The sequence below is a fragment of the Acanthaster planci genome, linkage group LG04 (genome assembly GCF_054643075.1).
Source record: "Acanthaster planci isolate LZ-2023a linkage group LG04, COTS_SCS, whole genome shotgun sequence".
In the NCBI taxonomy this organism is placed as follows: Eukaryota; Metazoa; Echinodermata; class Asteroidea; order Valvatida; family Acanthasteridae; genus Acanthaster; species Acanthaster planci.
Genome location: NC_141780.1, coordinates 20,670,675 through 20,692,059, shown reverse-complemented (window position 1 = coordinate 20,692,059; position 21,385 = coordinate 20,670,675). Strand labels below are relative to the sequence as shown.

At 39.6% G+C, this 21,385-nt stretch overlaps 2 protein-coding genes across 4 annotated transcripts in view; both read left to right on the top strand.

Annotated features, from left to right (window-relative positions):
* Window positions 1–21,385, top strand: part of dclre1c (DNA cross-link repair 1C) — a 45,327-nt gene that overhangs the window by 3,556 nt on the left and 20,386 nt on the right. Inside the window, exons 3-13 of one of the 3 annotated variants that reach the window (XM_022245396.2) lie at window positions 4,560–4,704; window positions 5,291–5,346; window positions 9,354–9,455; window positions 10,543–10,615; window positions 13,054–13,091; window positions 13,976–14,078; window positions 15,009–15,116; window positions 15,272–15,363; window positions 15,846–15,900; window positions 16,367–16,455; window positions 17,687–17,802. In XM_022245396.2, the coding sequence (XP_022101088.2) occupies window positions 4,560–4,704; window positions 5,291–5,346; window positions 9,354–9,455; window positions 10,543–10,615; window positions 13,054–13,091; window positions 13,976–14,078; window positions 15,009–15,116; window positions 15,272–15,363; window positions 15,846–15,900; window positions 16,367–16,455; window positions 17,687–17,802 (977 nt within the window). Of the gene's footprint in view, window positions 1–4,039; window positions 4,319–4,559; window positions 4,705–5,290; window positions 5,347–5,383; window positions 5,547–9,353; window positions 9,456–10,542; window positions 10,616–13,053; window positions 13,092–13,975; window positions 14,079–15,008; window positions 15,117–15,271; window positions 15,364–15,845; window positions 15,901–16,366; window positions 16,456–17,686; window positions 17,803–21,385 lie in introns of those variants that run through there. The other 2 variants (XM_087135509.1, XM_087135508.1) reach the window with 2 other exon arrangements.
* On the top strand, window positions 17,864–21,367 carry LOC110984864 (uncharacterized). The gene has a single exon (XM_022245450.2). It carries the CDS (start codon window positions 19,882–19,884, stop codon window positions 21,364–21,366), a length of 1,485 nt encoding a protein of 494 aa, XP_022101142.2. The 5' UTR covers window positions 17,864–19,881; the 3' UTR covers window position 21,367.

Here is a 21,385-nt window from a genome sequence, read left to right as displayed (position 1 = left end):
ACACACATACATGTACTTGTTTCTAGGTTATGGGAAAGACACGCGTGCTGAAAATGTATTTGGACGTTACAGAAAGCAAAAGATTTGGGGACAAACCCGGTCTCGATTTCATAAAAGAAATTGTTCCCTTAACGTGGGAAAGGTCTTTTTGATATCATTTCCAGCTGCCCTCATTATGAATTCATGGTAAATACCAAACCAATTAAGCACCAGCATTATGCTCATCAACACTACTACCATAATCATCATCAGTTGCCGCCAGCAATGCAGACGACCAAAGATGATGAAACACCCAACCAGGACTACTTTTTTTCAAATCCAGGTTTCATCCCCGGCTTCCAGGTTATTTGTCAGACAACTTCGGTCCTCCTGTAGCAGATTTGAACCGTACCAACCTTTGAGGGTATTAACTTTTGAGGGGGGAAAAAAATCTACAAAAGTGAAGGTTGAAGCCACAGTCAGCGAGGAAGCCCATTTTTGAAAAAAAAAAAATCATCCAGGGCTCCCGACATCAATCCACACCTGCGCCGGACCCAGTCCCAGGGCTGACTCATCCTGCACTGCCATTTCTCATCTTTCTGTCAAACTTAACAAATACGCAAGCCCCAGTCACCCATCCCAGTTGCCAATGAATCTCACAGCCTCCAGACCATGCGCCAACCGATGACAGCTACGTGTATATGTACACCTTTTTCAGAGCCATTTTTTTTGCCCCCACCTCCTGAATGTTTCAATGCCTCCAAATGCAGCCTAAATTTTTGGGATCACTTGGGAGGTGACCGTACGCATGTAATTGTTGTACATACATGTAGCAAATTTCATTCCAACATGTGTTCCAATATTATGCCACTGTATTCTACCGAGTATACTTGGGCATACATAAACGTACCGATAGGTATAGAAGGCAAAGTACATGTACAGCATATGTATAGCAAAAAGGTATATTAAGCAATGCATAAATGCGTAATGGCCCATGCCATGTGCCAGGGTGAAATATATTATAAATATTTTGAGGCCAATTGCCTGACCACGAAGCCTCTGTTGCTAAGGGAAACCAAGAGAGTGTCTAATTTAAGTTTAACATTTCTGTTATGTTTAATGTTTATCTCCAAAAGCACCTGTGATAAAAATGAAATTATATGCAAATGGCAAATAACTCCAAAACGCAGAATGCCACTGGGAAGAATTAGATATCAAATGGAAGCTTTGGCTGCAAGCAATTTGATTGTATATGTGACATAATACACCGTTTTGGAGAGCCGGTCACACATACCAGTAGGCTTGCTCAAAATCTTTGTAAATCTTAGCGTTCAAAAACCATGTAGATGCTCTGTGCATGTGTGTGGTGCATTGGATTTGAAAGGTTTGGTAAATTGCAAGTACATTTAAATCTCAGGGTTTTTTTTCTACTCCAACAAATCTAAACAAGTGGATAAAAAGAAAGTGAAATGCAAGACAACAGGACTGTTAGTCCTCAGAAGTGGAATACAGAATTGAATTTACTTTGTAACAGGTTATACATGTGCATGTACCTGAAAGAAAATCTTACGTCTTCATGGGAAAATTTATTGCAAACAGAACAATAAAAGCATGAGCTGATATAAAAATCAGTCCATATTAAAAAGAATATTTTCATGGAAAAATTTACCCATTTTCATTCTCAAAATTGTGCCATCCAAACTAATAAAGTACAATTGTGTAATATTTATTGCAAAATTCAAATTTTTGATAGCATAACAACGTAACACCTTAAGATGTCATAACAGTTCAATTTCCCCCATAAATGTGCAAACTGTTGTGGCACTCCACTTCAGGACCTGCACCTGCACAGCCTGTGCCACCATGGGCATTGGGGTGCTGTATTTCCAGATTTTCTCCCCAAGGAGAGAATGTTTTTCACAAGAGGAACAGCGTCTATCTCACCCCTGCAATTATGTAGCGTAGAAGTTAAAGGTTATGTGTGGTACTCAAGCAAGGGCCAGGTAAACATTAATCACCCTCGTGTATAGCGCCATGTAATCCATCCGACAGATCTCTGCGCCAGGAAATGCAGTACATACATGTAGGTTTATGAGAATGTGGCAAGTTAGTTGGTACGGTGGTAGCTTCATTCCAAAATGAACTGATTGCTGGAGCAGACTGGCTGTTGTATGTGTGTATCCTGATCAGATGCTGGTACATGTCATTCCTCGATCAAGAATATGAATTCAGATTCTCAAAAACTTCTGCTTGTTGGCATTTTGTTCAGTAGTTTTTGTTTTGTTCTTCGTTATTTGCTTGTTGCACACTTATGTACATAAATGAATACTTGATGCCTGTCATTTTTCCTAGTTTCACATTTTTACAGAGCTCTTCTAGCTGTCTCTTGGCCTTTTTAATTGTAAGCCATTTTGAAATAAATGTTGCTTTGAAAGTTGTGCAACCCTCCTTTTCTCTATAAATTTTCCCGTTAGTAGCAGTTCCAGTGACGCCCTATGTACTGCTACGTGTCCAACAATGCTAAGTCTGTGCAATATTGAGTAGTATAAATGTACATGCAGTCTGTTGCATAACTGCATTTAAAATTTGGCCAGCAGTTTCTGTAAACTATGTCATTTAAGCTGTCAAATTCCATCAAAGATTCCAGTCCTTTAATAATGCAGGATGCTCAAGTAGCATTGTTTATAGGCCTACCTTTTGTCTTAGTCCAGTTGGTCATAAATAATAATAATAATTAATAATAATTACACTTATATAGCGCATATTTCATTTGTATATGTTCATAAATGGCAAAAACTGGAACACAGCAGGCTTTCTGACTGTATTATCACACCGCTATGACAGTTTTGTGCCTCTGTCCACAAAAGTCACTTTTTACAGAATTTGTTCAGTCAAAAGTATGCTATTATTTGCAGATTTTGGTGAAGTTTTAAGGTTTGAATTTGAACATATGAATTCCTTTTTGCTTTACACATGTACCATACATGTACATGTACAAGCATAGCATGAAACTGAGGGCTGTGGAATTTTGTGGCGGCACAAGCTTTAGCAGTCAGTTTTTATAGTTTGGATTTAAAAACATGTACATGTACATGTTTATATTTTGTTTTAGGTATTAACCGCTACGTGCTTAAAACCCTGCCAAGGCTGGAGTTTTCAAGCCATGCTGATGTTGGTTTAGTTTTCTGTGTTTGTTTTACATCCTATTACAATTGACATAACTGAAACTAGATGCTGAATTTTCTGATAGTATCCTCAATCAGTGGCTCATCTGTGGCTTATCAAAGCTGTCCGTGAAATCCAGGGTATTCTATAGAGAAAGGTCGGTGTTTCCCCCCAAAGGGAAACTAGGGGATTGTCTGTCCTTGGGTATGTGTGGAAATGGCTCATGTGTGATATCGAACTTGTGTTGTGTGGATGAGAGCATGAAATTTGGCTGTCTGGTAATTGGAGATTTGGTGTTAACTGTTAAACTACCATAGCTGTGGCTGGTGATGCATTAGGGGTCATTCTTTATGTACATTTGGGGTCCCATTTAGTCCTGTCCTTGTTACACCCCTCATGATTTTGTAAGTTACTTTAGAACATTTTTAAAGTTTTAAGAGTGATTAAAAATTGCAAATAACCTGCCAAACAATTGAAGATTAGTTTGAAGTTAGTTTCAGTGACATGTGTTTGGTCAAATTACACATCAGATGTGACTGGGACAGAAAACTGTCACACATCAGACCCGAAATTAGCAGCATGAACCTTATGTAGTTAGTAAATATAAAGCACACACTCAACGCAAATGAAAAAAAAAGATAGTAACCAATCGAGACAGAATCTATTGACACTGCCAGTTGAATATCTAGCGCATCCCCGACATAAAAGTTTCTCAGTTATTTTTGTATGCAATATAACGTACACACATGTACAAATGGAACTGTACTCTCCCCTCCCCTCTTTCCCAAAAAGAGAGCCACCAACATGTTCAGTCTCTCCATGTATTTTTTGAGAGAAAATGAAATCCTTTTTACCAGTGCAAGTTTTTCTCAGGCCTACAAATTTTTTTAAATGTGGAAATCTTCAAAATGCAGCCATAGGCCACTGCCAGGTTGCTGTGCAGCATTGCGTGTCAAGCACATCGTTTGTAAGGCCAGAGCGTAAAAGAGACGAGATGCATAATGAGTGCGGCATGCTCAGCCTGCTGGTCTAGGGGCTGTTCCGCTCTCCTGAACAACACAAACAAGTATACAGTGCATCTGACTATTTGAAACTTGAATCCTCATGCAGCCCAAATCCGATGATGAGTGACTTCTCCCATTCCCCTATTTTATTTTTCCCCCTCTCCTTTAAGGTACAAAGGAGATACATGTAGTTATTTTGTTCAGACATTAAGATACCTTTTAATTTCATTTGTCTCTGAACCTACTTTCTTTTTGAAAAGCAAACAAAGACTTCGACAAATCAGCTTCAGCTTGCATGGTGTACCTTTGCCAGATTCACCACACGTTTGCCTGTTCACATTATGTCGATCATAGCAACAGATATAATTGGCAATATTTCAAATCTCACACATTTGTGCGATTCCTTCCCAGCAAACACATCAAGCTCTACTGCTCCGAAGTCACACGCGAGTTTCTCCTGACAGACAGACGGTTTGTCCATCTGGAGCCCTTCATCCGAAGCCTGCCCATCGAGGAGCCCACCACCATCACTCTCTACAATGAAATCAACGGCCAGGCAAGTTGTCCATCCATTCCTCATATCTGAGTGATTGATGAAACAGACCTTTCCCCCGAGAGACAGGCTCATCACTATCAGGGAAATTTTATCCTTTCATTTCTTAGAGCATAGCACAGACACCAGATTGGGCTTACAGGGAGTATGTACAAGTGACACTGATTTTCAAGACATATTTTTCTTAATAATGTTAACTGATTATTCAGAGTCAAAGACCAAAGTTCTGTTTGAAACTGCCATCAGGGATGCCAGTTTTCAGGCAAGTGCCTGAGAATTTTCTGAAATTCCTGGGATTTTTGCACTTTGGTGCATTGCTGTGCACAACTTTTGTAATGGACATTATACATGTCCATTTGATATAGGCCTATTTATTATTTCCAGAAATCCAAACTACAAAAACTACTGCAAACTTACTTTTGGCTACAATGTGCTAAAATACACAAGTCCAAAAAATCACAGGGCCTGAGGTTTCAAATCTAGCAAAATATTTCACAAAGGCAAAAAGAAACTTAGTTTTTTTGGAAAGATTCTACTTTAGATCAAAACAGCAGGCCCTCTACTTATATCATAATTTTTTCCCCCTCAGGAAAAACAGGTGCTTGTTACCCTCTTGTCTGCCGGCCACTGCCCTGGTTCAGTCATGTGAGTGGGCTTTGATTTCTTACCATTCCCTGAAAATGTTAACTGGCTCCGACAAGGGAACCCTAGAATAATGAGGTGGCTTCCCCATGGCTCTGAGAGAGAATTCCTCAAAAGAACAAGACCAAGTGCCCACAGTGAATGCAGCCTCCTGACCCAGTGCTTCTGAATGCCATTGTGGAGTCTGGCGGCGGTCGTAAACTGTAAGCCTACATAAAGGGTGGGAGAGAAGAATGCTGAACAAGTCAAGGGTGACCAAGTGTCAGGATGCTTTATGGTGGGAGGCCATACCCTGTTGGCAGTGGGTCAGTGGTTCGGAGAATATTTAGTCGGTCCTTCCTCAGAAGCTTTTCCCAAGGGCCGGGTAAACCTCTGGTCTACCCTTGCCCTTCTGGGAGTATTGATTTAGGACCCTCTCCCCCAAAATCAGGGCTGCCTTCTTTGTCGTAAGCCTTTACGGTTCATAGACGTGACTTCATGTCTATAATTGGCTGGACTGTTCGGTTAGTTCACTCACCATGTACATGTATGTGTTGCCGAGCTGTGTCCCACTTCAAGGTTATTTATTCTTCCTCAATCCCAGTGTGTCATAAGCTCTAATTATAGCACCTGAAGACTTGGTATATGATAAACATTATTAACACAGCTAGTGCTCTTGGGAATATCAGCTGTGTTGATGGACAAAACACAACCATTCTAGCAACTTGACATCTGCTGACGTGCTCTCACTCTCTGTCATATCATGTACATGTACTGTATGTTTTTCCAAATTGTGAAAATAAAAATTATTCATTGTAAAAAAGCATTTGAAAGTAATGAAATGAAATACATATTCAAGAATATAAACTCAGGAAAACTAAAAATGATATTTACTTCAAAAATAAAAACCCAGTTTTTTTGGTACACTCTGTTTGTTTTTCGTGTTTGCCAAAAATTTTTCCTTCAACCGTGTGTACATGTATGTACAGTACTTCGCGTACAGCTTGCAATAAATATACATGCACAGTACATGCAGCACATTGGACATGTACATTGACAAGTACATGTACATGTACATTGACAAGCACATGTACATGTACATTGACAAGCACATGTACATGTACATTGACAAGTACATGTACATGTACATTGACAAGTACATGTACATGTACATTGACAAGTACATGTACATGTCCATTGACAAGTACATGTACATGTACATTTGAAAGCAGCTGACTACCAGCCTGCCACAGATTGTCCTGGTTTGAGTAGAACTCAGTTCAGACAAAAAATGTGTCCCCAAATCCATGTACATGTAGCTTTCCTGAGAATTATATGGCACCAGGCTGGTAACAACAGGGAAGATTTTTTATTCCTCTGTGGACGATAACAAGAAGTTCTGGTGTTATTTGATTCAAACCTCATGTAACATCTGACCTCATGCCCTCCGATAGACAGTAGAATTCTGTGGCTTTCTGTCCTAAATTTTTCCTCGGTAATTTCACCTGGGGCACTGTACACTATCACATCCATGTGTAAACGGTCAAACTTTTCTCTAATTAATTTTTCTCCAGTTTACTGGTATGGTTACCTGTCAAATTTCTTCCTGTCCCCTTACTTTATAAGCATGTAGGCAAGGTATGTCTGCAACAGTCTCTGAAATTATAAGCATTGTTTTGTTTGTAATAGGCTGTGACAGTTTCAATTTCTTGGAATCTCATATGCCTGCTTCTCAAATAGATACATGTTCTTCGCTGAATGAAGTTTATTACATATGTAAATACTTAAATTAAGGAGCTGGCATCATACAGTGTACCAAGGGTCATACTCAAGGAAACTCAAGGAAATTAGGTCTTGGAAGTGTTGGAGATCTCTGACAATTCTAATATAGTTAATTGAATGATGGACTTTATTAATTCTGAGGAAAAATCACCCCTACTCCATTTCAATCCTTTAAAGTCTAGAACTGTGGATTGAAAGCAAAATACTAAATAAAAGGAGCAGCAGAAGGTAAAAAGGTGAACCCAATACCTTTAACTTTCAAGGTTCCACCGTGAAGGAACAAAAACACAAGAATTGATGGCTTTTTCCTCCAATGGCTTCTTCATTGGCACATTTAGGGTCACAAATATGACGTCCTCATTTGAATGGAAAGAAGGGTTTTTTTGGCTGGATGCAAGTGGAAAGAAATGCAGCATCTGATCTAGTGGTGACCTTGTACAGGTTTTAATGTTTGAACACATTTGTGACCCGGTACATCGAAATCAGGAATAAGTCCCAAAGTGACTTTTTGAGATATGTCCATGGTCAGAAAGAGAATTTCATAAGCTTTCAAATGGTACACATTACAAGTGTATTGATGGTAACCTTTCATACATAAAACTTCCAAAATATACAGAAACCGCCACATCAATTTTTCAACATTTACCCACATCCCCACTTTACTCGGCCATTACGTGAAACGACCTCAGAGACTTATTCCATATTATGATGTACTTGGTCACATTTGTGACCCACCATTGTAACTTCATGTCCTTGAAGTAGTGGAAGTTTCACAACTACATGTACATGTATCACTACCCCGTAATTACCAAAAGCTTTCTGCAGACAGAGTTTAGACTTTACCCAGATCCCTCTGAAGTGCAGACAAAAAATGGGAGAGAGGAATTGTCAGACATCACAATTACCAGGTACCTATTCCATCCCCCGGCATTTGAAATGGAGGGTCATATTTCTGACATGGTATAGTACCCTCATAGATCTATAAGACATGGCAGACACAAAAGTCAAGTCCCTTCTTGATGTGATTCCTCCACAAACAATGCCGTTTGTCATTTGCTGTAGCTACGTACATGTATGTACTTTGTAAATAAATGTGTCTTGGAATCACATACAGTTTCAATTCAACACTACATGTACATCCATGAATCACAATTGTATAAGGCCCCCCCCCAAAAAATTATGTTTCTGGTTACCTGACCCGACTCCGAAAATCGTGTAGAACCTGTATCTTTTTATTTGAAAAATTATTAACAAACAAAAACTTGTGATGCCAACCCTAGAGTTTTATTTTTATGCACAATATTAATTAACAACCGTGACCACCCAACCCTAATATTTTGGCTAGCAAATTTAGAACTAAAGATGATTTTTCCACCTATTCAACTTTTTTTCCATAGGAATAGGAAACACAACTGTATTTTTGTTTGGCCCTTTAAAACTCAGCGTTGCTTGTGCCTTAATTAAGACTAACATCAAAAGTATGTTAGTGTTGGGAAGTACGCATACATGTTGTTTTATGATGTTGGTTTCATTGCTTGGTTTAGTCGGCACCCATTGCATATTAGTTCTCTCAGTCCTTGATCTGGTTCGCCAGTATTCCTTCTTTCTCTTTACAGCTGTTTTTGTTTAAGTGCCAACATGTTTTGTGGGTAAAAGGAAAAAAGAGTGGACAGGTTTCTACAATTTGACCAGGCAACCGATACTAAACTTCTTCCCCTTTTTCAACAGCAGCCATTATACAGTGGTTTCCTTATGGGCAAAGAGGAAAGCACGTTATCAATATTACAAGCATATGATCAACTTCTGTATTTTTATTTTAAAACCGGAATTTAAGGTAAAAGCCCAATTTCTTATAGAACATTGCGGTTGCCATTATCTCGGAGTACATGTGCATGTTTTTTTCCTTTGCAAGTTTGGACTGTGTTTTACAAAGCAGCGGGGAATTTTTTGGTGTGTTTTCCTTTTTTCTCTTCTTGTTTTTCTTTCTCTTTTTCTTTCATGTACCAATTTAATACTTTTCTGCTCTGGAAAGTTCTCTCTTTCTCCATTCTGCTGTCCAGATCCCGATGACATATCCCAGTTCAAGCGTAATGTGTACAAATGTATATGTATCGTTCACATTGAATATAACACACTCTCCTGTTCATGTAGCTCTCACCATGTGCAGCCACTGAAAGTTTTGTGTCCTTGCTGATTTAGTTACACTTCTTATTTCTTTTTATTTCCCCATTCCCACCCCTTCTTTACAGGTTTCTGTTTGAAGGGGATGAGGGGAACGTCCTTTACACCGGGGACTTCCGTTTGGCCAAGGGCGAAGCAGCGCGCATGGTACCGCTGCATTCTGGGAACAGGTCAGTCACTTTGGAACTACGTACGAAAATTTGGGCTCTGACCCGCCATAACACTTCCTACAGAGGCATGCGTTGCCGCTGGGTGCTGTGTTCAAGATTTCCATATGCAGTTGATCACTCAAAATGTGACTGATCATTGTGTAACTAGGCATTGATTGTAACTGAGAAGGTTGTAAACAGAAATAATTGGGACTGATTAATTTTGATTATTTTGAAATTTGAAAATTTCCTGATGATTCAGAATGCGATTGTGGATGAAACAGGTTGAAATCATATTTCATGACCGAAATATAACATCACCATTATTCAACAGCCATAAATCAAGTATCATTCAGCAGGAAACTTTATTTAGTTTTATCTGCAGAAAACACCTCTGACTTTAAAAAGCACATTCATGATGAATTCTCAGAACAAGTTTTGGTCATGAACACCATCATGGAAATCTCTTTAGTGATAGCAAGGAATTGGAAATTTCCTTCTCTTTCACTTGAAACAGTGTTGGGTTTCCCATTTAAAAGTTGATCCCATGGCAACCCATGGTTTTCCAGAAGTACGTAAGACTTGTCACCTGGCACACTGAAAGAGAAACTAGCTTGCCCTCCATAAAAATTCCACAGGTGTGTGTTTTAAGAATGTGTTAAAGATTGTGATAAAGCTCTACAAGAGTTTGTAGTCAGAAACCAGTGTGATATGGAGCCAGTTCACTGAAATGCAGTTTACTGTACTCAATGAGTTTGCTTCTTTTGTCAGTAGAGGGCGCACTAGCAATTTACAGCAATCTATTTTCATGACCCACTATGGTTACTTTTGTGCCCACCTCGTCATTTGTTCCTGAGTGAAAGATGGTATCTTGCGAAATTACACCACGTATTAAATAATCTGAAAATAAAAGAACTGTTTTCTGAAATCTTTCACTTTAAAAGTTCGTCCATTTGATTTAAATTAAACTTTCAACCATTGTGTACCTAGCAATCAAATGAGGAATAGTGAATTTGCAAGTTTCCATCTCGTCTTTATTTTTTTCTTTGAGCTGGTGCCTGTACATTTTAACTCTCTCTTTGATCGTTTATAATTCTCCTTACTCCAGGATAAAAGACATAAAGAGTGTTTATGTGGACACTACTTTCTGTGTGCCTGAGGCTATGTACATTCCAAGCAGAGTAAGCATTAAGCAAGTTATTTGTTCATATCAATTTTCATTCATAGTGACTTGTTGGATAACACTTTTTTGTGGGGAAAAAAAATTGGGCTCAAAGAATACTGAAACTAACAAGAGAGCTATTTCAAATCATGAAATTGTTTTGAAGTGAAATCGTTGAGCGACATTGGTGGAAATTTATTATTTTGTCAACTTGACTGCATGTCTCAGAAGGAATTTATGAATGGGAATAAATACCGGTATGTTGGGAGAATCGCCGCTGATAATGTCCCCCAACTTCTGTCTTATCAGCACCCATTCTTCTGATCAAAGGAGTCAAGTACACGGTGATACCTTCATGATCGATGATGTTTTCACTATTGAGTCCCTCTTTCCTTTTTGATGTTTGGGGGAAATTAGGGTTGAGTCAATTCGAATAATTCACTATTAGAATATTCGATGTTCAATTTGATCAAATATCCAAATGTTCAGTTGCACTGACCGACAGATTGTTAATGAACTAACTATATACAAAATCAGTTGCAATAACACACAGATTGTACATAATGATCAATATAAGAGCTTCTCACATCTAGGAGTATCTCCAGCCACGATTTGGCAAGATTTAAGAGATGAACAAGACTTCTGACCCTGTTGAAAATTTCTATTTCTTTTAAATTGTTTATTGAATGATTTACTTTTTGAATTGTAAGATTTCTGAAGCTGTTCATTCGAATCTGCTTGAAATAAGCCTCCAAAGTGCAATTTTTCTCATTTAAAACAAAAGAAAATTTTCCCTTCCTTTTCATGAATTTTGCATTAGAACATTCAACTTTGAAAAATAATATTCGAATATTCGACAATCGATCGGATGGAATATCCGGATATTCGGTATAGCCCTAGGGGAAATTCCTTGAAATTCCCATTACAGGTATGGTGTTGTATTGAGCATATGAGCATTTGTCGTATTGAGCGTCATACTCCTCCTGCCCTACTTTTATTACAAAGCTAGCAATTTGATAGTGGGGGATTTTGGGGGTTTCTGACAGGTTACAGGAAATTACAGAATATCCTGGTGATATCGCTGGATTTTGCATCATATTAAAAATAGGGGAATCACTGACCGGCATGTAATTTTTTTTCATCTGTAATCCAAGTCATATCCACTTCCCGAGATACAAATTACAAGCATTTTTATTTCGTCAAATAAACAAGAAATGGGGCTCAACAGACTAGTGGTAACGGAAGCCTGTGCGATACAAAATATCAAACAGAGTGAGTTTGTATGGGACTTATGCAGTGAACCATGCGATAGGTCGACAGACTGTAGTGCTCCCAAACCTGCATAACATGTCACAGATATCGCACAAATACATGATGCACTTATGGGCCGAGTTCGGGCGGCTTGTTCTCATATGTTCATGAACAGCTTGATTTGTGGTTCTTAGGTCGGCCGCTTGAACACCAGGAACGTATAATTGGTCATCGCTGGTTGTTAGTGACAAGCAACATGGCGGCGTCCATATCGTAGTAAACTATTCGAGAGTTAATGCTTGGACAACTGGGCTGAATTCTTTTCTATTTAAACAGGAACATTCACTTCTGTGCTGTTAATAATGTTAATTTTGCAAAACTTCCTATTGTCTCCAACTTTGTAAACCATCTCCCTATTTTTACAGCTGTTCAAAAATCAAAATCTCACAAGCTAGTTTTTCCGTGTGTTCCTGTAAAACCCAGACAAGGAGATGGTGTGTGATCCTGTTTCGAGAACAGTGTTCTTGAGCCGTGTTCCGGCCGTAGGAGCGCGAGAACAAGAAACCCGTGTCAAGAACACGGCGCCCGAATCAGCCATGATGTATTCTGGCAGTCTCGTTAGTATGACATCACAAACTGGCTGGCATGGTTGGACATTTGCTCATTGTATCTTCGATACGTCTTGTGGGGTCTATTTTTATAAGTCAGTAACGTAATGATTGACAAACCTAGTGGCTTCTGCCTTGCGTGGAATGTTGTGTGGCAGTGTGGCACATTGCTGTCATCAGCCTGGGTTACGGCCAGTCTGTGTTAAAGGGCCCTTAGTTGACCAAATTGGTGTCCCTCTTGGGGTCATGGTTCCGTGCTTTTGTAGACTTCCTCTCAGAGAGAACACAACTCAAATGTAGTCCCGGCAAAGGATACTCTTGGTGGTGTTGTTTCCTATCTAGCGCCACCACTTTGTGGCACGTTACCAGCTCTTTCACAGTACACTGATGAGTGTATTTGGTTCACCTTAGTTAACCAACACAAATCAAAGATCTATTATGGCACTGAAAGCTTGCATATAAAAACTAAAGGACATCCACTGTCAGTGATGTCAGTATGCAGTCTGCTGGACGTCTTGTACCAAGACTACTCAGAAAGGAAGATACTCACGTTAGATTGTGAAATCCTTGCTTAATTTTCTTTCCTCTACCAAAACAGGAACAGTCAAGGGATGCCCTTCTGAATTTAGTGGAGAAGTGAGTGTCTTTCTTTTGTTTTACTCTGAACCAACAAGTCTTTGTTCTATGGAACTCCTTCGGATTGTGTAGCAAATCAAGTGTTTTAAGCAAACATTTGAAATTCCTTAAGCTTTAGGAAAGGAGGCAGATGACCGTCTTATGTATTTTCTATGAAAATGTAACTGATTGTTATGTAGAGATACATTTCACTGGGGGGGCAGAATTTTTCCGTCTCAATGATTATTTACAGACTTTACTAAGTTACTTGGTATACATAGTGAATTATGTTTTCTTTATCTAATAACTTCTGTTTCTTTTTTGGCTTTTTGTCAATATCTGCACCATTGTCAATGTGATGAATGGAGTTATCGTTTCAAGCCATCTGGCTTCTTTCAAATCCCACCCCCCCCAAAAAAAATTGCATCTCAAAGTGATTACCTAATTTACGCTCTAAATCGTTATAAAAATTGTGTTAGGGTCCCCAGCTCTCCTGAAAAGTAGGGAAAACTTGGAAACTTAGTTTCCCCTTTTTTCAAGTCATGGAAAAGTCAGTGAATTTGAAAAGAATGCCTGAAAGCAGGGAAAAACTAGGGACTTTGATTGTCCCAAACAGAAGGCGGTCCATCTGTAATATTTTCTTCATGTCTGATGCTTCTTCAACAGTACGGAAGACAGGTCATACCAGGAATATATTCAAATAAAGTAGCCTAAAATTTGAAAATTTCTCAGTGAAAAATCAGGAATTTTTGCCACACTGGGAACCCTGAACATCTGTTTCAACTAAAAATTCACACAAGGTGACGGGATTGTTATTTGAGAATTGTGTTACATTTTGCGGAATAGATTTAAGTGGCAACACTTATTATATTTTACGTTGTTTTTTTTTTTTGTCAATTTACCAGACAGATCCAGAAAAGCCCCACACACATGGTCCGTCTGGCTTGCAAGGCCAAATACGGCTATGAGTACCTGTTTGTGGAGATCAGCAAGGAGTTTAATCTAAAGGTAAGAGAAGATCAAGTAACATCATGGCCACCAATTTAATTTGCCGCCCTCCTCAAATGTCACTTTTTATGTTCCGTGTTGGATAGTGAGTCTGCCTGCTGAGCCCTCATTGGGGCTTTGTTTGTTATTCATGAAGACCTACATGTAGGACAGTTTATCTATTCCTATTGGTTGAAATGCGTAACTTGACTGTGTATTAATATTTGATAATGCCTGCTGAGAAGTGATTATGTCCGCTGCGTAAATCACACACAAGCGCATGGATACAAGACAATTTAATCAGGTCGATTGATCAGGAGTCTTTGTGCACGCGACACACCACTCATGTGCCAAGTTCATTGAAAAGGATTCCATTGGACAACTTTCAAAAGGAACATACCATAAAATGGACTGGGGTGTTCAGGAAAAAGAAAGTAAAATTTTAGAACAAAAGCGTTGGAAATGCATCACATGTTAAATTCTTTTGACTCCTAGAATAAAAACGTATTTATGAATGGGAATAAATATATACTTGGCTGGTCTCAAACTAACGTTTAAGACTTTGCTCGGGAGAACGAACGCTGATAATGTCCTCGCCTGCAGCTTGGGCATTAGTCGCTTCCATTTTCCTGAGCCAGTCTTAAACACATGTTTAAGACCGACCAAACACATTTTTATCCCCATATTTAAATTTGGTGATAACGAAGGCACTGATAATCTACTCATCCCTACCAGAGAAGAACAGAGACCCATCTTCACCAAGGTTAGACCATGCAGGGTCTCTGAGATTCAGAGTCATTTTTGACACAATTTCAGCTTTGTTACAGACATGTATGCAGTTGGCCATTTTTAAACAGTGAAAACTTTCTCCAAATTGAATGGGCTTCAGTTCTTGCACTTCAGATTCAGTTTTGCCTGTAAGGTCAACCTCTTGCTGTCTGTAATGTTCAGGTACACGTGTCAGCAGTAGTCATGGCACAGTATAAGAGGGTTCCGGAACTTGCCAAGCACCTGACTACCGATGGAAAAAGCACACAGGTCCATGCCTGTAGATACGTGGTACGTACATGCACAGTTACCAATAGAGACTGTCAGAAATGATTGAGAATGGGCTGCATCGCCGATTGCATCACGGTTTTGTCATTGTGCCAATTACCAGTTGGACGTGAATCTCTGAGCAGCAGCTTTTGATCGATGTCCCTTTTTCTCCTCAGGATTGTTCCATGCCAACCGCCACCGATGTTTTAGTAGTTGTCCCTAGTACCATGTGGTTCACTAGCAATGCCCGCCCGTCCGATGTACTCAAGTAAGTGGCAACCCAAACAATTTGCAATATCCTTCCTGTTCTCTGAAATCACGACCCTTCTTTCACAATAAATACCTTTGCACTAAAGACAGATTGACTGTCTTATTTACAGACAATACATCAGGTGTGTTATTGTTGAATCAGCGTCATTTCGCCAGAAAATGTGGAGTGACCCTGTGCACATCCTGGGCTGTTCTTTGAATACCACAGATGTATACAAAGTTCAGTACCTAACACAATACTGCTTTGCTTTTGTTCATGATAAAGAGGCCCACATCCTTTAGGGAGTTGAGATTTTTGGAATCATTATAAGCCAACCACGCTAGAGGTCATCATCTCATTCTAAGGTCAACTAAACATAGCGTAACTAATGTTTTGTAAAGTGACTGTGCAAACTTCCAGGATGTTTTTGACTGTTCTGTTTTCACAAACATTTCCTCGAAATTCCAGCCTTCATGTGTGGTCCTTTTCCTCTTGAACAGAAAGGTCAGGCACCGGTACCGGCTGTGCTTCTCATTCCATTCGTCATTTAGTGAGGTGAGTTACCAGGCCAAATGCTGTTAGTAAACTTTATAACCAGTTGTTTACCACTGTTTCCTCTTCAAAATACCCACCTGAAGTGTGACTTTTTTTCTGAATGTATTTCAAAAGTTGGCATTTTCATGTTTGACTAATTCTTAAATTATGTGATCACCAAGCCACTTGTGAGTTCTAGGCCTTTGAAAGAATCTTACCTAATGTAGATCATTGGCGAGCCCTCAACGTTCTCCATCCCTATGTCCAATCTCATCGTGGTACCGAAGTGAACGATGTGTCAGAATAAAGAGCTTTGTTCCCTCCATTGCAAACGAAACCAAAATTACTAAAATCATGGCTTTGCAATTCACTTTGTGGAATTGAGTCACATTTAAGCATCAAATATTTGGCACGCTTTCTCCATTGATAAATGCCTGCAGTTTTCATTATATGTAATTTTTTTCCTTCTAATTGATGTAATCTCTAGGTCCGTGATTTCCTTCGCCATATTCATCCCATCAACATTTATGCCAATGTGATACCATACGATTGTACTGAAGAAGTGATCAACGAAAGGTGAGGGGTTGGAAACTGAACTACATAATTTTTTTTTGTATTCTGAAATTAACACTTTAGCAGTTTGTTACCACAAACGTCCCTTTTGTTTATTTCAATTGATTGCTGTCATGAATTTGTCATGACTTTTAATAACATTATTGCGTAAATGTCTACATGCAGTGATGTAGTCGAGTACTTTTTGAGAACCAAGTTCTCTCTCTACCAAATATTTAACTAGTTAGGAGGGAACAAAGCTGAAGTACATCGGCATTTGATGGTACAAAGCAACATAATGACTTCAGACCTTCACTGTTTGATTAAAATTAACTTTTTAGGACAAAAAGTACTCGGAAAATACTCGGCCGAGTACTTTCCGAGTACTTTTCCCCTCAAAACTCAAATTTTACACAACTGGGAGTGTCTGAAGTCTAACATTTATTTTGTAATCTTACCTTTGCCCATTTACCATCAAATGCCTGTGCACTCTGGCTTTATTCCCTCTTACCCAGTTCAGTATTTTGCGGAGAACGTTGGTACTCGGAAAGTACTCGACTACAACACTGCCTACATGTAGTGTCTTTCAAATTATTTTGTTTCCATGGATATCTTTCCAAAGAGAACTTGTTCTCCATTGCGTAATATCGAACCTTTCCTTGTCCAGAAGCATCTTGTCAATCATAGTTATATAACAGCTCGTAATAATGGGCTAACAATGAGCTATGCTGTGGTAAGATACATTTACTTCACAACATTCAATATTAAATAACTGTTCTCCAACTGTTGCACTGAAGGTTTGCTTTTACTGCACATTTAGAAGACTCTCTGGGTTCTTTCAACTTGACATTATTCATTCATTCATTTATACTTGTGTATGCACTCTTTAACCCTATCCCCCAAGGGTTTATGTGAAATCATTTATAGCACTTAATAGCGGAGGATTTGGGACTCGTAGGTTTAATGCACAGACCAGAGAGCCCTGTATGCACCAAGTGTTTGGTTAGCATAAATTACTAAGACAAATGTATTCTTCTTGATATGTGTTTTAAGTTGTTTATTTGTCTTGGTATTGTGAGGAAGATTTAATCTTGTGATCGCCCAATTTTTACAACAGCAAAATGAATTGGATAAGTCCTTCAAAACTGGAGTGACTTGGAAAACCCTTAAACACGGCAAAGCCTTGTGGAAATTGTCGCTACAAGATGTCCTGGGATGCCATGTTAAGTTGGATAAATGCTGTGCTTGTTCACAGGTTACAGGATCTCAGAAGAGACACAGAAACACCAAAGCGTCCGCAACACTCTCCAGGGTACAGACCTTTGGGACAACTGAAAAAGTCCGCCCGAGCTGCCCGAAGGAAAATGACAGGTGAGACCCGAGGTTCAGGAGAAAGAAATCAGCACAGCTGTTATTGTTTGTTTATTCACAGTGGTACTGTAGTTTTTATTGTCATTCCACATTTCTACTTTTACTTTTAGTTCTGAAAATCTGAGTCCAAGCTGTTTTGCTTTTCAGTGAGTTTGCAGGTGATCTTTCAGTTTTAAGTACAGGAAGTTGTGCAAGTGTACCTATTTTGGACGAGTGCTCCCTCATTCATTTTCTGTTTGGATATCAGGGAATGTACTTTACCTTGTTTGTAGCCCACTGTCGGTACTGGAGAAAATAGAGCACAAACAATCAACACAAACACCGCAACTGCTGTTGTCCAAGGATTCTGTGCGCATGATTGATTTGTTCTGCGAATGAGTAAAATGTTCTGACTCGTAGCCTGTTCATGTTGCAAAACTTCCAGGAAAGAAATTAAACTAAACTAGCAAATTTTGTTGCAAAACTTCCAGGAAAGAAATGAAACTAAACTAGCAAATTTTGTGTGGATGGTGGTAAATATCGAAAGTAACACTGCGGTATCCTTTGCAAGTTATTGAAAAGTTAAAAGTCGAAAAACAGACCCTGATCTTAGCTTTGACTCCTGTTTGATTGTTGTTCAAGGATGTTCAGCCTGTTAAATTACCACAGTCACGAGTCATGACGCTAACAGAGTTCTTACCCTGGCCCTTTGGGTTGGAGGTTAGTTTTAAACTGTTCCACCTAGTCATGTCAGTTTGACCATAAAAGTCTTTTTAAAACAGGAATGTAACTACACATTAACTCACCAGTGTGCATGCTGAAATATCCCCCCTCCCATTGGTAAAAAAAAGTTTGCTCTTTTGGGTGATTGATTTATTTTTTTTAAGAATGGAGTACCTGGAATTACTCATTGCACAATGCCACTGCTTCACCCACTTCTAAGTAAGGTCCTTTTTGACTCATATTTTTACAGAGCCACAAAAAAAGACAAATCAGATACTAGGAAAGTGTAAATTTCTATTCTGATGTTTCCTGCCTTATAACTTTACTACAATAGTAATTGTTATCAATACATCAAAGCCAATTTCATGATCAAGTTGTGTGGCGTGGTCCGTCATACGCAGGGACAACAAAATGTTGAATAATGGCCAAAACATGACTATGACTTGGTACCGAAAAAAGGCTACTCCGCGTAGGTTTTAATTTGATTCAGTCCCAAATCACTCAATCAAGATTATGGAGGATTCATTGCTTGTTTGAGGCTATGTAGTGCTTTTTGACCAGCCGTAACACAGAGCCAATAATGGAAGCACTGATGCACAGGTATCCTCATTTTGTTGAATTCTCTGTTTCTGGTTTTCAGGAAAGAAATGGCTAACATTACAATATTCAACAACAAAACTTGGTGGTTTGTGTTGACAAGAATATAATACAGAATCTGATCCAGAACTGAATCTGCTTGCCCTGAAGAAGGTACTCAGTTACCGAAAGCTCGGCAATTACATGTTTCAGAGCACTGATATTATATTCTTGTCAATATTCTGACCACGGTGCTACGCAGCCTTTCCATATTTCATTGCTTTGTGTTGTTGGTTTTGTATTGCATTTTTTTGGGGAATGATTTCAGGGGTACAGTTACTGTTTGGGGGGCAACTTAAATGAAATCATTGTTTATGGGATTCTAAATCTCTGCCAAAAAGAGATCTTCATCACAAGACACCGGCTTCTACCAAGTACTAAGAAGGAAGGAAGGGGGGGCTAGTCTCAGTTGCAGTCAAAGCTGTCGTAATTATAAATTATTTTTGTTTATACTGGCCATGTCCTGGTTGACGCCCAAGCAGCAAACTCATTTCCACTGACTAAAACCAAATAAATAGGAAACTTGTGTGCAGGAAAATGTTTGGGGAAATTTGCAGACAGATGTCACTTCCAGTTTTCACAATAACGGTGACTTGCCAGAACTTATGGTGCCAGAGTTCCCATCTAGATAACACAGTCTGGTTTAGTGTCAGGCACAGACAGACCTGTAAAATCCAGTCATTCATTTCAGACCTCCGTCAAGTCTAGTTGCTGCTCCAAAATTGACAAGAGCGAAGTAAGATGGAGATTGTTGCAGTGTACAGGCTGTTTCTCTTGTTTCTCTGCTTTGTCTTCACTTCTTGTTCCACTCCGTCTCAAGACCAGCCTCTCGTATCGACATCATCTTTGGTTGAAGTGGAAACAACGATGCTGCCAATGCAGAAGGATTTATGTCAGACCTGCAAGTGCGATAGAACGAATGATGCCAAGGTGGTAAACTGTAGTTCCGTACAGTTGAATGTTGCTGACTTGGCGTCTGCTGACCTCAGTGACACTGGCACACTGATCCTCAGCCACACAAACTTGGAGCGCTTTCCTGCTGTACAGGCACCACAACTTGTCACTTTGGACTTGTCACATAATCAGATCTCAGATTTGAGTGAATCACCCGTTGGTGAGAATAGACCTGATTTGAGAGAGCTGGAACACTTGGATATAAGCCAAAACCGTCTGTCTAAACTCACCAGAGAGATGCTAGGTGGTGCTGTGAGCCTGATCAATCTTGATGTCTCTCACAACAATATAAACACCATAGACATCGACACTTTTGCTAATTTGACGTCCTTGAAGACCCTGCGGCTAGACCACAATCAGCTGGACGAAGTCCCGAGTGCCATCAAAAGCAACTACAGGTATTTAAGGCAGGAACTCCAGACCCTCAATCTGAGGGGGAATCCCATCAAGGAACTTCCAGAGGATCCCTTTGGAGACCTGAAGTACCTTCATAACTTGGACCTTAGCAGAATGGAGCTGAAATATGTCCATCCAGATGCTTTCAAGGGGCTCACGACAGGCTTACATGAGCTTTATCTAAATTCCAATAGCCTTCAGACGCTGTCTATACTAACTATTCAGAACCTACATCGTTTGACCTCCCTGTCCTTATACGACAACCCTTTGGTATGCAATTGCACCCTGGAAGACCTTGCTAAGTACTTGGAGGCTCGACCTAACATTAGCATTGTCTGTTTGAAGCACACAAACTGCAATGTCAATGACGGCCAAAATATTGATTTCAAAAGCCAAGACATTTCCATGTTCTGTATATCCCCCACTACTGTAGGAACCACAGAACGCATGTCTAGTAAATCCTTCCCCACTGTAGAAATCCTACTTGGAGCTGTGGGACTTACTGTCCTCATTGCCATAGCAATCATCATTATATACTGTTACAGAAAAAGGCAGTCAGACCACACCAACAGCTCTTCAGTGAATGCAGTGCCATCTTTTCAATTGACGCACGTCCAGACATCTACAGAAGATAACACCAAGACCCGTAGTGAGCACTTTTACTCCAGCGTTAAGAGCCTGCAGCCTCCAGTGTATGCTTACGCACAAGTCCCTGGTGGAGTCAGTGGTCCGAAGACGATTGAGCCAGCAGCTACTTACAAAAATGTGTCATCTCCGCAGAGACAACAGCCAGATGACAGTTACCTGATGCCATCCTGTAAAAAAAAAGAGCAGAAACCTCTTCCAAAGCCTCGGAAGTGCTGCCTTAACGAGTAAACAGTACTGTATAAGAGCG

Bases quoted from the DNA above. Each gene is read 5' to 3' on its own strand.
- LOC110984864 (XM_022245450.2), top strand. From the start codon at position 19,882: ATGGAGATTGTTGCAGTGTACAGGCTGTTTCTCTTGTTTCTCTGCTTT.